At 40.2% G+C, this 15,959-nt stretch overlaps 1 protein-coding gene across 1 annotated transcript; it reads left to right on the top strand.

Annotated features, from left to right (window-relative positions):
• Positions 1-4,013: 4,013 nt before the first annotated feature.
• Positions 4,014-13,039, top strand: c1qtnf4 (C1q and TNF related 4). The gene is made up of 2 exons (XM_079604789.1): positions 4,014-4,218; positions 11,203-13,039. The coding sequence occupies exon 2, from the start codon at positions 11,208-11,210 to the stop codon at positions 12,351-12,353; it is 1,146 nt and encodes a 381-aa protein (XP_079460915.1). The 5' UTR covers positions 4,014-4,218; positions 11,203-11,207; the 3' UTR covers positions 12,354-13,039.
• The last annotated feature ends 2,920 nt before the right edge of the window (positions 13,040-15,959 follow it).

The following is a 15,959-nucleotide window of genomic DNA, read 5'->3' on the forward strand; positions in this document are numbered from 1 at the left end:
TGCTTATTATCGATCGTGGTGCGGTAGGCCATATTACTATATATATATATATAGTATTTGGTTTGCAAATCCAGCGACGACCTGGGCCTTGTTAATAAAACATTCGTCACTGAAATGACCAGAACACAAAACCGCACTTGCCACACTCCTTTGCTGTCCCGGAAATACAAACTGCATCCACTGTTCCAGTAACACTGGGTTCTTTGGGAAGCTGAACAAGGTAAACTTTCCCTCACATCCCAAAACACACTTATTTGGAGACATTCTTGACATCAACCATTCCTATTTAGCGCTGCTGATGATGATTTCCGGTAGTAGCGCGTCGATGCATAGATATTATATAGAGATATATGATGTCTATGCGTCGATGAGCGCGGTCTTTCTCTCCTCTTGTCGACGTGTGCGTGAACGCGCTTTTCCGAGAGCAATGCTCATATAAGGAGTTCCACTCTGGTCTACGTCATTAGATCTACGATAGAAAAAAACCAGCCGAAACGTGTTGCAATCCGGAAGTATGATTTTCAGCACAGAAATTCTCTGTTATTCGTTCAAAATAACTTTTCAAACTTTGGCCATTATTAGCATGAGAATCCATCTCTTTAACACTGTAAACAACTCTGAATACATGAAACACCATTGTACCCCCCCTTAAGGTGCTCAAGATTGAGGTATGACATCACCTCTGTCACCCAGTGTTTGTGAGATGGTGGCATTGCCTTTTTCCAACTGAGAAGAATCAGGCGTCTAGCCAATACTGTGGAGAAGGCTATGAGCTCTATCTGATTGGTTGTTAGCTGCATTTCTTCTGGCACTACACCGAAGATTGAAGTCAGAGGATTGAGATCAAGATTTTTGTTGCATATAAATCATAACGTTCTGAACATGTCTGTCCAGAATTTGGTTAATCTATGGGATCCCCAGAACATGTGACTCAGGTCTGCTAGTTCCAGACTACATCTGAGGCATATTGTTGAGTCTGACCCTGGATACATTTAGACCATTTGTTTCTAGACAGATGGAGCCTGTGAAACATCTCAAATTGCAAAAGTTTTTGTCTAATACATACACTTTGATCCATATTTACTGGACCTTAGACATATAAAGAGTACCAGACTACACTAAAATCATGAATAAATTTCACTAAAAATCACTAAAATTTCATGAATGTTCATGTTAATAAGTGTGGTTGGATTTAGAGATTGTTCCTTCACAAAATGAACTCATATTCAGGTGTTCTATATAACCGGGGTTTTCAAACTAGGTTCTAGGGACACCCAAGGGGCATTGCTTTATTAAATGGTGTATTGTTAAAAAGTCTTATAAAATGTTTTTTTATTTATTTTATATTCTGAAACCTGCAACGTTTGTTCACAATTCCTTCAGTTAAAGATTTATAAATAAATTTATAAATATAAAAAAATAACATTCCCCCTGACAGACAGAAAATTCCACACAGCTTAACAGAAACCATCCGATGAGGCACAAAACACTCAATAAGACACACAGTCACCCTGCTTGAAGTGATAAACTGATGGGGTGAGAAAGAAAGGGGGAGAGATAGAGATTGGGTGAGGTGAGAGTTTTGGTGGACTGTAGATTTAGCTTGAGAACATCTTATTCTATTTCTTTCTTGCTCACTATCTCTGTCATTCCCTCTCTCTTTGAAGGTGTTATTTTAAGGAGATTGAGAAAACTGAGCAGTGTCAGAGAGAGGATGGTGGGAAACTGGAGCTCAGGAAATTTGTTCCATCTAATCCCCGTAACTGGAGAGATCTGTCAAGGAAAATTCCCTCTCTGTCACTCACTCCCTACATGATACACAAACACAAATGCACAGACACATTTTGTTGTCACGGATTGCTGCCTTGAGGCATGAGGTTTGGCACCTCTCCTTCCAGAGCAGCTTGTCATGGTCTGAGTGTGAAATTAAAGGGATGTATTACTGATTTCATGTTGCTCAGTTAACTTCCCCTGGCTGCCATGCTCATGTAGCACTGCTATGCTAATAAGCAAAACAAGTTTGTGTTTTCCTCTTGATTAAACCGATTACAACTTGCTCTTGTGAACCAAAAGGTGATAGCCCCTCATGACATTTTGTTTTGTGTAAGGTATTTTGTCCAGTGAGAAGTAGAAAGTCATGTTATTTATTTTTGTACTTTAGCAGCTTTAGAATCATTATATGAATATCAAACTTTAACTTACAATGTAATAAAAAATGAAATAATGTACAATAATATTTTATGTTTTATTAACAGTTTATGTATTATTCTTGTAAGCCCTGTGATAAAGAGCCATTATTAAGATCCTAAAGAATGACGAATGCCCCCCCAGTTTGTGTATACTGGCACCGGCTCTGCATGGGAGGGTTATGAAGCGTTATGGAAGTGCTTTGTGTTGTTTACCTCACTCCTGTGACAAATCTTCTGCACCCTTCCAAATCCACCTTCATATTTATCTTTAAGTAGTCCAGGGGGGAACTTAGAGCTCATCTTGAGTCTTTTGCTTGAGCCATTCCTTTGCAGCCGAATATGTTTACTTCTTTCAAAGCCTGTTTTCCAAAACATTCCTGTGTCTGATCTAAAAATAACCGCCATTCCTCAAAGCAGGGCATCAAATACATCAGGCACTTAAGAAGTCTCGTTGAGTATAAAAGAGCTTTGCTTGGATTTGTCCAAGAGATATTTACTGATTTAATTAAAACAAATCATTACGACCATTTTGCATTATTGTCAGTCTAGCTCAGAGATAAAACTGGATCAGGGTGAATGAACTCTGCATTTGACAGCTAGAGTGATATCGCTGTATAAACACCTGTTGCAGTGAAATAGTTCAATTAAGAGCTCAGACCAGGCAGCCATGATGGCCAAGGAGCTTTAAAGTGCCTGCGACTGAAGTTTAGAAAGGAGTCTTTCATCATAATAGCATTTCAGTTTAGTCTTTACGGACCGCTTGTGGAGGGGTTTGAGCAACCTGTTTTCTTCAGATGCTCAGTTCAAGCAGCACTGAGTCACAGGAGGAGAGAGAGAGAGAGAGAGAGAGAGAGAGAGAGAGAGAGAGAGAGAGAGAGAGAGAGAGAGAGAGAGAGAGAGAGAGAGAGAGAGAGAGAGAGAGAGAGATCATCTCTCCACATGACCCATGTGAAAGTCATAGAAATCCTCCAGACTTGAGCAGCTTTTGCACTTTACAACGGGACGATTCAATTTCACATCTGAATGAACACCTTCAAATCAATTACGCGAGAAGACCTTACTGTATAACTAAATATAGCTATTATTGTCCCAAATGCTCGTCTTCCAGAAACTTGATACAAGCATTCATCATGGCAAACAATGAGAGAGGGCCAGAAAGAATGTTATGGAAACAGATTAATCCGCTCAGTGCCAGAATGATCAGGATGGCGGGGGGAACTGCTGGGAACAGGAACATAGACCCAGTCCATATGGTGCCTGCAGAGAGAGAGAAAGGTAGCAAGAGAGAGAGAGAAACAAACGGAGAGACCAAAACAGATTGGTCATTTGTGTTTAAAGTAAAAAAACAAAACAAATATATGATTGCAAACGATAAAAAAAGTGGGATAGCTAACAAAATCAGTCTCTCACTCGGTGCAAAATGTCTCTCCTCAGGGACTCAGTGATGACTATGATTATGTGCAGAGGTGTGAAATTACCACAATTGTTGTGTCAAAACTAAAGCCTGTGTGTATTACAGTCTGCCATTGAACTTGGGTCTTGTGAGAAAATGCACATATGTTGGATTATTTAATCCATTCATTTTCATATTGAGTGAGCGCATGTGAATGCATGCATATTCACAAAATTAGATCCTAAGAGATCATCGTGTCCAGTTTGGCTTGCTCTTAAACAGATGTTTACTCATATACACAGAGGCAACACCCCCTGGAGTCTCCCTATTGATAGTCCTTCCAGAATGGCCGTTCATTCGTCTGCTCCAGAGCCCCCCAATCAGCTTGCAGCACCCCGATTGCTCTTAAATCCTCCAATGACTGTATTGGAGAGTGTGTGAGAGTGTGAGTGTGCGTGCATGAATGTGTGGGTGTGTGCTGCACCAGACATCAGCAGCAGGTTGAGAGCCGACACACAGAGGAAGCAAGAGAGAGAAGAAAAGAATAAAGGGAGAGAAAGAAAAAGAGAAAGACACTCTTTCATTCATTCCTCCGAGAGAACTTCAAGACCGCTTCCTGCAGATCCAAACGCACAGGTAAGGACAACAGCATGAGGATGTGGTCTCTCTTTATCTCTCTCTATCTTGTGATGCAGTGGCAATCGCACCCCACCGTTTTGTATTCGTCTTTTATCTGATCGGCGTAAACCCTCAATCGGAGGTGCAAACTTGTGCGATCGGACCTCTCTGTGCTGCAGTTGTCCTGGTTTGTCCCTGTCATTTTATACCCATATGAGAGAAGGTGAATTGATTTACTGTGATGATGCTCTCTAGTTCTATCTGATGCTGACGTTGCTATTGTTGAACATAGCAGAGAGCAGAGCCGTAACAGAGATCAACCTTTGGCTGAACGCTTTGAAAACAGCACACGTGGGGTTGGTACTAACAAAGCCAGGTCATACGCTCTCTACGCTCATATCCACATCACCTCGGGACAGCGTGAGCGAGGGAGAGACAGAGAGAGGCTCTTTGTTGCTGATAGTGATCTGATACGGATCTGCACTGCCAGGGAGATATCCCCGAAGACACTAAAAACCCATTCAGCTTGCGCATATGTGTGTGTGCTGAATCAGAAACTGCCTGCTGTCCGGTCAAAGTGAATATTTAGACAGACAAACTCATTAAAATTGTATGAAATGACTATCTGACTTCCCAATAAATGTCGGTTTGCCTATTTATAGATTTTAGCATGTAGGTTATAATAGAGGAAGGGGATTGCACGTTACCATGGCAGAATTCAAACTGGAGCACATTGTGTAAATGAAAACACTAATCCGCTTTAAATAATATCCACAGCATGTTTACTTGTATGTGTGGAGAGTCAAAGCAGTCTGTAAACATTATTGTGCTTACAAAGATACATGATTTATACAGCATATGTATTTATTGACTCATTTCTTAGCTCTATAAAATTACTGTAAATATTTTCAACCTTCTCCAGTGTGGTGTATTTATTTGAGGTGGTTAAGGAGAGTGAGCAAATTATTATTACCGTATTATTTTTTGCTTGTGGCATTGAGTTGAATTACAAGATCATAGTCTTAGTGAGAGGCATTATTATGTATTTTAACGATATGCTGCGCATGATGTATTTCATCCTAGTCGAACAGAAGAGGTGTTGTGTTTGGCAGCAGGTTGTTTGTATGCTGGGCCATTACCCATGTCACAGATAACAGATTACATACACACAAATAGAGCAGCAGGGGAGCCGCGCCATTACCCAACTTTATTCATCTTGACTGCTGCAGATTACACCGTGAAATATTGAAGCGTAAAAAAATATTCAAATTGATAGTAGTTTTTTATTTTACAACCACTTATTAGTCTAATCAGGGAATGCAATGTGGATAATGACTGATACTGTCTATCGCTGGGAGTTTCGTGAGACGCCAGCTGTCGGGTTGAGGCCCTCATAACGTTGTGACTGTCTCCGTCCCAATGTTTAAATGGTTCCTCGCTTGTCTTTTATCTCTCTCCTGTTCTACTTCTGTTGTTGACTCATAAAACCGTATCCTTTTCTTTTTCCCTCTCATTCCCCTGCACCTATCCAACACGCCTGTAAAGACTGCTGTATTTTGTCTGCGTGTGTTTGAGATTTAGAGTGTGCTGTCAGAATAGAGGGTGTGTGTGTGTGTGCGCGGCTTTGGCTGAATGGTTCAGTGGAAGTGGCAGTATCAGAGTGTGGTACCAAAGGCTGTTAGGGAAAGGGAGAGAGAAAGAGAGGGGAGATAACTGGGCCCTGGAGCACACGCTCACAGGCACTGCATGTGCTCTTCAGTGTATGCCGATACTCCACAGATCTTCATTAAACACCACAGTCGTGTCACACACACTGCCCTTTACTTGCTGAGTGGAGTTTCACAAGCAAACTGAGGCCAAGTGTGTCCACTCCTCTTTACCTGCAATCACATTTTGCTTTGAATCACTTTAGTGCTCCTGTTTATGGATGTTAGTGTTTCCTGTGAAAAGAGCAACTGTATCCACTGGCTAGATTATCAATAATGTATTGCCTCTCTCACCACAAGCTTTGTGAATGCTACAGACCACCTAGTATCAGTCCATAGGAGAAACATCCATTGATGTTTGTGTGTATATTTACACATTAGTACTGTAGTGCAATCTCTGTGGCGTAAGGTGGGTTATTACACTTGGTCAGTTATTGCATGTGTTTTAAGCCACAGCATTTGCTAGTTTTTTCTTCTCTATTGTGGCATATATCTGTAAAAATGGATTCTTGAATGAGAATTGAGTAATTGATTTTGTCCATCAGTAATTGATTGGATCATTGTCATTTGCTAATTGCTGCGATCTCATGTGAATAATGGGTTGCTGCAGGGAAGGATTTTAAGTCAGTGCTCTCGTCATCAGGGAAAAGAGATGTCTTTGTGAGGGAGAAGTTAATGTTTTTGATTAAAGATAACAAAGTCATATTCATTAAAAAAATGATGTGCATGTATAAATCGTTTATAGTGAAAATCAGTCAGTTTCAATTGCATGGTGACTTCAAAATGGCTAAAGTAAGATGTCTGACCATTAAAATACCAAGGATAGAAAGAAAGCTTTGGGATATATACAAAATGCAATTCAGCTAACTGTAAATGCATCTTGTTTTTCAGGCCACATATGTACACGGTTCACTCCTAATGTACAATTGACCTATGGCTAAGCCACTCCCCCTCCACTCACTCGGACAAACAGTAAACATTCGCTGACAGGCGCTATGGCAGCTGTCACAGTAGGAGACATTTCACAGGAGGCAATTGATGATTTTTGGAGACAGAAAGATTATATATCATCTTGAAGTCACCAAAAGGTTGTGTATAGAATCGGTCTTTGTCAGACACATGGGTTTGTTGTGTGTGACGTCACCGCGCCGCCATTTTTGAGGTATCGCTACTGACTGTGAGCATTGAAGAGATTACAATAGTAGAGAAAACAAGTAAATAACTCGCAAAACTGGAGAAGCACAAGAAAACTGAGAAAAGGTCGTACCGCAATAAACTCGATAAATATGGCAGGTACCGTTATTTGGAGAAATTGTCATCCATTCAGAACATAGATCCATATATGAGCTAACTGCAGTGAGTTGGAGTGCTGATCGCGAATTGTTTTCCTCATCCTCATACTTGGACATTGACAACTATCTTGTTTATGGTATAAGCGCATATACCAGTGAACAATTTAAAAACTATAAATCTCTTAAAGCCCACGGACATTTCATAAACGGCTGTGTACAGGATGTATTTACATTCCCACCGAAGGACACAGTAGTACTAGCAAAGATAGGTTTGCTGTATTGATGATGATGATAATGTCATGTTAAGGATGTTTTAGTTTGAAAAAAGAATGAAAAACACAATTCTCCAACATCAGAATACCCCAGCATCGATACCTTACAAATGGCGGTTACGCCCATAATGCACTTCGTGTATCGCGAGTGTGACGTCACCTGAGAAAGACCGATTGTCTAAAGAACTTTTTTTCAAATTGGCTTAAACTGTCTTTATATACCAATACATAATTAAAATGTAAGTACTTTGAAAAAAGACAGTATAAAAATTGAGTGACTATAGTGTATTTAATCTTAAAAAAACACAGCTCATTAATTCCTACCGGGACGAAATAAGTGATTGGCTTGCGCGACTGTCACTCTCTGTCGTCATGACTACCGCCGCTATTACTGGCTCTGCCCACGTGCGCGTAGTCGCGCACCCGTTTTTAGGTGGGAGTGAATGGAATTAATGAGCTGTGTTTATTGAAGATTAAATACACTAGAGTCACTCAGTTTTTATACTCTCTATTTCAGAGTACTTGCATTTTAATTATGCATTGGTAGGCTATATAAAGACAGTTTAAACAAATTTGAATAAAAGTTGTTTTAGACAATTCTGACCTATTCTACCTTTAACTATGCATTGTCTTAAATGTTGTGCTTCAATATGTAATTAATGGTTCATGATCAAATTAAATATGTACAGGTCTAAGTTGCATATGTTTCCAGGACAAGCCTTTTTACCATCTTTACCAAGCCTATACCTCTCCGTTAGTTTGGTGCTACAGTATTTACATGAATCATTCAGCACAACATTGCTAACATTTGTTATCTCGGTTATTTACAGATACGTTAATGAAGCTAAGTGACATGATGTACAACGCAGCTAGAAGCTAACGTTAACGTTTTCTAATGTTAGGCTAACGTTAGCCTAACACGTTAGAGATGTTAAAGATAACGTTCAAATACGTTGTTGACTTTCCTTAGAACAGATGTAGACATCCTTGTTTAATTTATCCACGTTTAGTTGGTGTTGTGGTCTACAGCATAACTTAATCCATAAGCAGACACTTATCTCGGTTGATATGTGGCTTGGGAAAGTTGCAAAGTGTCGGAGTTGCATGTACACCGTTTGACCATTTTAAACTTAAAAAGACAAGAAAAAACATAAAAACGAATGAAAACTGACTAACTGCAATGCATTTCAATGGACGTGGAAGCAGAGAATATCCGAGTGTATTGGGTTAGCTATGCACACTGTGATTGGCTCATCGCATTTGGGGGCGTGGCTTAGCCATAGGTCAATTGACGTCAGCGTTGACCAGGCCTGTTCACCAACACATATGTGTGCCGCTAAAACTCAGTTAGATTTTTCCATGGGATATGTCTGTTCAGACAAATGCATGAAAAAACTGCAGACGGTCTGAATGAAAATGCAAAATGACATTCACGAGTTCACTCTTACATATAATTAGATAGAGTAAAGCTTCATGCATTTTTGGCGTGCTGTCCGGGGGGATTTGGAATTTGGCCCGAACCCAGAGTACTCCCATTTTGTAATCTAAAGCCGCGTTTCCACCGAAATTACCCGGAACAATTTGCAGGGACTTTCGGAGGGGGAAATATTCACCCGGAACTTCATTTAGACCCTGGTTCCTGCGGTGTAAACACACCGAGTACCACCCCAAAGTTCCTGGTTCCTGGGGAAAGTTCCCGCGGTGGAAACGCGGCTTAATTACACTGTTAAAGGTATAATTATTTGCTAATCAGGACCCAAGTGTAGCCTGTAAGTAGTTGACCTGGTTGTTTTACATTATTATTGTTGTTTTACAAGTAAACTCAAGTTAACAAAGCATAACCAGCTGAAAACGGGGTTGGACCTGAAAGTGGCCATGTTTCATATAAGCCAAACAAAATCATACAAATAGTATTATTTGTACATAAGCAAAAATAGGGGGAAATCTTGACATGCAATAAAATGCATTTTTAGGGATTTTTATTCTCAGCTGTTGCATAGACATTTTGTGTTTTTGCTTCACTGAGGTGAAGGGTTTACTCCATGTGTTCTCAAAGGACATTGCAGTTCAGCATTCGGTGAGAAAAAAGGTGTTGCTGAAAACATAAGAAAGGCATCGACAAATATTGATGTCTCCCCTGTGTTCAGATTGTTAGGGCATGAAAGCATCACTCAGCCAAAAATAGAGGTCAAACAACAGGAGGAAAACATTATTTTGTTGTTGTTACTTAACCCGCCGGCAAATTTGATATCCTGTAACAAACATTAAAAATATTAAACAAGTATGGAATCAGTAGTAAATGTTGCGAGAATATTTCATGAATGATTTACAAGATATTAAGCTATAGTTTGAAACGGATGAAGGACGCAGATCACAATCATACAAAATCAAAGTTTTCTTAAAACATGTTTCTTATGGGCTAGCTAGATAATTGTTTTCATGGCTGCTAAGACGGTACTATTTTTGGAAAATCTTAACATAACCACATACACATGCTGATTTACTTGTGCGTTTCACTTTAATATTCTTAAACTGTTCAAAAACCAAACAGAAAGCGGGCACTCTATTTTTATCATGGCTTAGCTCAGTTTCCCATCCATGAAACAGAAGTCCAACTTCTCTGGCATCTCAGGAGATCTCATTAAGAGCAAAAAAACTCTTTGCATTTTTATTCATATTTCGATGTGGCAGAGGTATGATGAGCTCCATCCATCATCAAATCAAACAGAAACGGCTGCTTTAAGGTTTCATGTCTTAATTCATGCAGGAGGCACCGCCAACAGTATAATCTGTGTCTTGTTAAAGTCTAAAATATGGAGATATAACATTGGAGATTGTGGGGGATGGTTGTTCCAGTAAAACAGGGAAAGAGGCAGTCTGGCTGTGTTGCTAATGGATCTCTGGGACACAGTTGAACTTGTTTCACAGAGGGAGAAACGTTATGAAGGCTTTTTAACTGCAGTGTTTAGACCCAATAGTCACCTGGTGTCCTGCAATGTCCCATATACAGACACTGCTCTCCCCTCAGGCACACGCTCTTATGGGCCGTAGTTCAGCGAATGGAGGGCTGGCGGTATCTGCGTCACAAAATGAGGTGCTTAATGCAGCCTAAACTCCTTTTTTTTGCTTTGCAGTTTATGTGCACATCTATAAAGACCACTATCCACCCTTCTTAGGATTTAATATGAATCATTTGATGAATCACAACAAATGCGGTTGATTTAAATAAAAATGCTTCAGAAAACCATTTTAATACCCACATGTTTTTGTAGTCTTCATGTAATGTTCGCCATGATATGAGGCGCACTATAAGATGGGGTGAAAATGTACAATGGGATTTGGGGATGAGACCCTTGAAAGCTGTGCAGAAATGATCTGAAATTTGGGTCACAATGTTCTGTCACCTCCAGTGTTTTGCTGATCCAGTGTGTGTCTTATTACTGCTTATCTCAGGGGAAAATGGAGAGGTCTGATAATACAGCTCTCATCCTGCTGTATCTACTGAAGGCACTGATCTCTTCTGTTTTGATCCCACCTCCCGCTGGCACTTGTATGCATAATGATTGCTCTTTTTTTTTTTGAGCTGGTGTGTTGGTAACGAGCAGTATCATTTACAAGCCTAACTGAATGTGATCATTTAAATAAGAGTGTTCAACAGTTTTTGTTTATGTTCACGGCTTCGGTTAATGATAATTAACAGAGCTTTTTTATTATTCTTTCCTCCCTCTGCAGTTACAATGCTGCCTGGTACCAGGCCCCTGCTGCTGTGTGTGCTGTGTCATGTGACCACCACATGGGCATTCGCCCGCATGTCTGACGCCGTGGAGCTGCGGTCCGCGTTCTCTGTGGCACGGACCAGCAGCATGGAGGGAGGGCCGAAGATGGTCATCACCTTTGACAAGGTGTACGTCAACATTGGAGGCGATTTCGATCCAAAGGCCGGCTTGTTCCGCTGCAGGATTCCGGGCGCATACTATTTTTCTTTCACAGTGGGGAAGTTCCCACGGCGAGACCTGTCGGTCATGCTGATGAAGAACCGCAATGAGGTTCAGGCGATCGTGTACGACGAGAACGCCGGAGAAGAGCGGAAAGTGCAGAGCCAGAGCGCCATGTTGCAGCTTGATTTCGGAGACACTGTCTGGCTTCGTCTTCATGGAGACCCTCGCTACGCTATCTACAGTAACACTGGTCATTACACCACCTTCAACGGTTACCTGATCTACCCTGATGTGTACGGCTACCAAGAGCCCACTCACAAAGTCCATGACAGTGACCGTCAACCACCGAAAATCAGTGATCATTTACTGTCTGAGCACGAAAATACAATTACCAAAGACACTGGTGTGAGTATGAAAGAAGAGAGAAGGGATGAAGAGATAAAAGAAGAGGACGGGAGAAGTGGAGAGGAGGAAGACGACGACCAGAGGTCTGCATTCTCAGTGGGCCGCACTCAGAGTATTGTGGGAGTGGATCAAGGATACCCTGAGCACCAGCCCATCATCTTTGACACTGAGTTTGTCAACATCGGCAACGACTTCAACTTAAGCTCTGGTATATTCAAATGCAGTGTACCAGGAGCCTATTACTTCTCCTTCAATGCTGGCAAGCTGCCCCATAAGACCCTGTCGGTGAAGCTGATGAAGAACCATTTGGAGGTACAGACCATGATCTACGATGACAGCGACACTGAGAAGGCCCTGCAGAGCCAGAGTCTGATGTTGTCACTGCAGGATGGAGACACTGTCTGGCTCTACAGCCACCAGAGGGATGGATTTGGTGCTTACAGTAATCACGCCAAGTATATCACTTTCACTGGCTTCCTGGTGTATCCTGAGCTCCACCAAAGCTCTCCTCCGCAGCAGAAACAGGAGAAGCCATTGTAGGCCAGTCAAGGAGCCAGTCTGTCTGTGGGTCTTTAGGATGGGTACGATTTTGGAGGAGCGTTTGTGTGGAAAAAGTGTGAGATCCCAACACACAAACTTCTACACTCTAGAGACTGTGTGTCATCACTCTTGCGGTTTGCTTCTTCAGTTTTCTTATTACAAAATCTCTCAAGCTCTTGTTTTTATTCTGTTTATCTACTTTATGAAGAAATTAAGTCAAGCAAGCAGCACCTATAACACATTGGTTAAACAAGGCCTCTACTCAGCATCCCTGAAGTCGACATGAAACGGAAATTGTGATCTTCTATTCTTCTCTATTGTCCATCGGGAATTGATTGGAACATTGGATTGTTGTTGTTTGGAAATTGAGCAATCTCATGTGAGTGACAGGTTGCTGGGTTATTTCCCAGCCGGAGCGCTGGAGCTTACATTATCATAGATGTCGTTGGGAGGGGGCGTTAATGTTCTTGGTGAAATATTACGAGGACACATACATTTAAAAAAATATTTGCACAGATAAATCACATAATAAAGACTGCAACATTCCATGAAAAAATAAGAATTGTCAATTTTGATTTCATGGTGACTTTAAGGACTTGAATGTGGATTTCTTACAACAATATGATTAAAAAATCGAACGTCACTTTTAAATTAATATCAATCATTAGTAAAAATTTAATATATATAAAAATGAAAACAAAAAGAACTAAAAGAAAGATATAAATTAAAATAAATATAAAACAATCTAAGATTCTTAGCACTAAAGCACCTCTCTGCAGAGGCAATTCATTCAGTTCATAGCTCCAACTCAAAACTGTTTCATAATACTCTCTCAAATTGGACAATTATTAAATGCATGTATTTTTCAAATAATAAATAGTGTTGTCTTTGAAGCTTTTGCACGAAAGATTTGCACGAGAGCTCTATCTTCGGCTTTTTCATTAATTATTTGTAAAATCAGTGTTCAACACACACACACACACACACACACACACACACAGGTTTTGGGACAGCACTTCACTACACATTTAAAATGAGTATCGCGTCTGTAAATTCACTACATATGGCCAGAAACTGCTGAATGCAGGCTCACAGCTTCTAAAGGAACAAATAATTGTATTCACTGCCAAATACATTTAATATACACCAACTGATGCTAATGATTTTGGAAAATTGTTCAACAAATATTGATGTTTATATTTTGGGGAATTGTTTTTTTATCAAAGATATTGATCAGTTTATATAATTCTTCTGGTTTATTCTGTTGTGTGTATACGGCCATTAATATTTATTTAGGTGACAAAGTATATGTATGAAGTGCACAATTCCAAAATGTAAATACTTTTGTGTTTTTTATCCATTTCTATATAAGTGAACGTTTGCATTTCTAATTCTGTGCCTGGTCTTATGTACTTTTCTGTATGGGTTTAATCCAGCAAATAAACTCTGTGAATGAATGCTGGATAAGCTTTTCAGTGTTTGTGCAGTATGAGCTACTTTGTTAAGTACCGTAACGGTGGTTTCAGTGTACACTGGATTCTTATTGTGGAAGAAGCCAGTCCTCAGAAGCAAGCCAAATAAAAACTCTGAATGTAAACTCTTTTGTCTTGCATCTTTTAGTCGTGTCAATATTTAACATCTACAGTGTTGTAACTCCTACCAATTATATCTTTACAAGGATTTTTCTATGATGATGAAATAAAGCGTTTGATATTCAAATATCCTCAAAATTAGTCAAATCTGAATCAAGTAGATATTTTAAAATCCCAGCTGAAAACACATTTTATTTCAACAATTTATACCAGTTGAGATACGCTTAAGCAATAACAAAACACACCTTTGTGTTCTTTTTGAATCCACATGAGCTTGATTTCAGCATGAATGTCACCGCCTTTGTGAGGTCTCAGAACTAAAATAGCAGATCAGATGACCGTAGTTTTCTGTCATGAGGATCAAGGAGATGCCTGGGGAAGTTTAAGATGAATTTGTCTGATTAAAGTGATAAAAAGCCTGAAAGTGAAGCACTGTGTTTGGTGCAAGCCATATACAGCAACACCCAGATAATACCTTTTGTATCATTATGGTGTTGGAATAACATACAGCAAAAACAATGAAGGAATTGCTTTGGAGAAAATAAGGTTTGTTTTATAGAATGACCCTGTCAGTGACCAGACTTATAATTGACCGAATAAAAATTGACATTTTCCCCTCTAGTTTGTGAAAATTGTAGCCTGGTTGACACCAGACCCTTCTCAGTTTTAACTAAGAGTGGGTCTGGGGAAGGTTCATTCACAGCCCATTTCCAAAGGGGCGTCACCAACGGACGTCGCTCAAATGCCTCTGGGCGCAACTGGATAGACCTAAAACCAATCAGAGCGACCGTAATCGCGTAAAGCCTGCCTCAACGTTTGTGATTGGTGCCTCGATTTGGAAAAATTGGAAATGGGCTTGGATGGGCTATTGGCCAGAATGACTTGCAGAGCTAATCTCAAATTTGCCGGAAGTTCGTCAGGGTTTTCCCAGGCAAATTGTTCAATCCAAATTTGACCAAATTAGCAAAAATGTATTTTCTAAGTGCTGTAATTGGAAATAAGTATTTCGTCCTGAATGAAATACTTCTTCATGAAATTATCTTCTTGGAACATGGAAAAAGAAAAACATGGAAACCTTTTTTTTTTAAGCAAAAACTTGTGCACTATAATTATGAAGACGTTTAAAAAAAAAACTACATTAGTGGGTTAAAGTGTGGAGTAATAACTTTGCCCTGGAACTCTTGCTGCCTTATGTTAAACTACTTTAAATTTTCCACATTAATCTACACTACATACTCCACATGACAAAGCAAAAAACAGATGACATATAACAAAGATGACAACTTAAAAAAAATAACTGAAATAAGTACATTGCACAAGTATTCAAACCCTTTACTCAGTACTCAAAGCACCTTTACAGCCCTTAAAGTCTTTTGGGGAATAATTTGACAAGCTTGGCACATCTGCATTTGGCGATTTTCTGCTATTCTCTTTTCCTTAGAGGTCAGGTTGGATGGGGACCATCGGTGGACAGACATTGTCAGGTTTCTCCAGAGATGTTCGATTCATGCCCAGGCTCTGGCTGGGCCACTCAAGGACATTCACAGAGTTGTCCATAAACCACTCTTGCATTGTCTTAGCTGTGTGCTTAGGGTCATTGGAAGGTGAACCTCCCAGTCTGAGGTTCTGAATGCTCTGGACTAGGTTTTTTATTAAGGCTAAGACTGCATTTTGCAGCCAAGTGGGTTTTCATGTCTTCAGCGAGGAGAGGCTTGAGTCTGGACACTCTTGCATAAAGCCCAGATTGGTGGTGTTGCCTTGATGTTTGTCCTTCTGTAAATTTTTCCCATTTCCATATATGATGATGGAGCTCAACCAGAGTGACCATTATCAAGCTTCCGGGTGGCCACTCTAACCAACCCCTTCTCCACTGATTGCTCAGTTTAGCCAGGAGGCCAGCTCGAGTCCTGGTTGTTCCAGACTTCTTCCATTAGAGGCTACATGCTTCTGTGAACCTTCACTTTTTTTTAATACAATCCTGTCTCTAAGCTCTACAGACAGTTCCGTTGACCTC

The sequence above is a fragment of the Phoxinus phoxinus genome (assembly GCF_949152265.1).
Source record: "Phoxinus phoxinus genome assembly, chromosome: 2".
NCBI classification, from domain to species: Eukaryota; Metazoa; Chordata; class Actinopteri; order Cypriniformes; family Leuciscidae; genus Phoxinus; species Phoxinus phoxinus.

What these genes read in the sequence shown, in the direction of transcription:
- c1qtnf4 (XM_079604789.1), top strand. Translation starts at nt 11,208, where the DNA reads ATGCTGCCTGGTACCAGGCCCCTGCTGCTGTGTGTGCTGTGTCATGTG.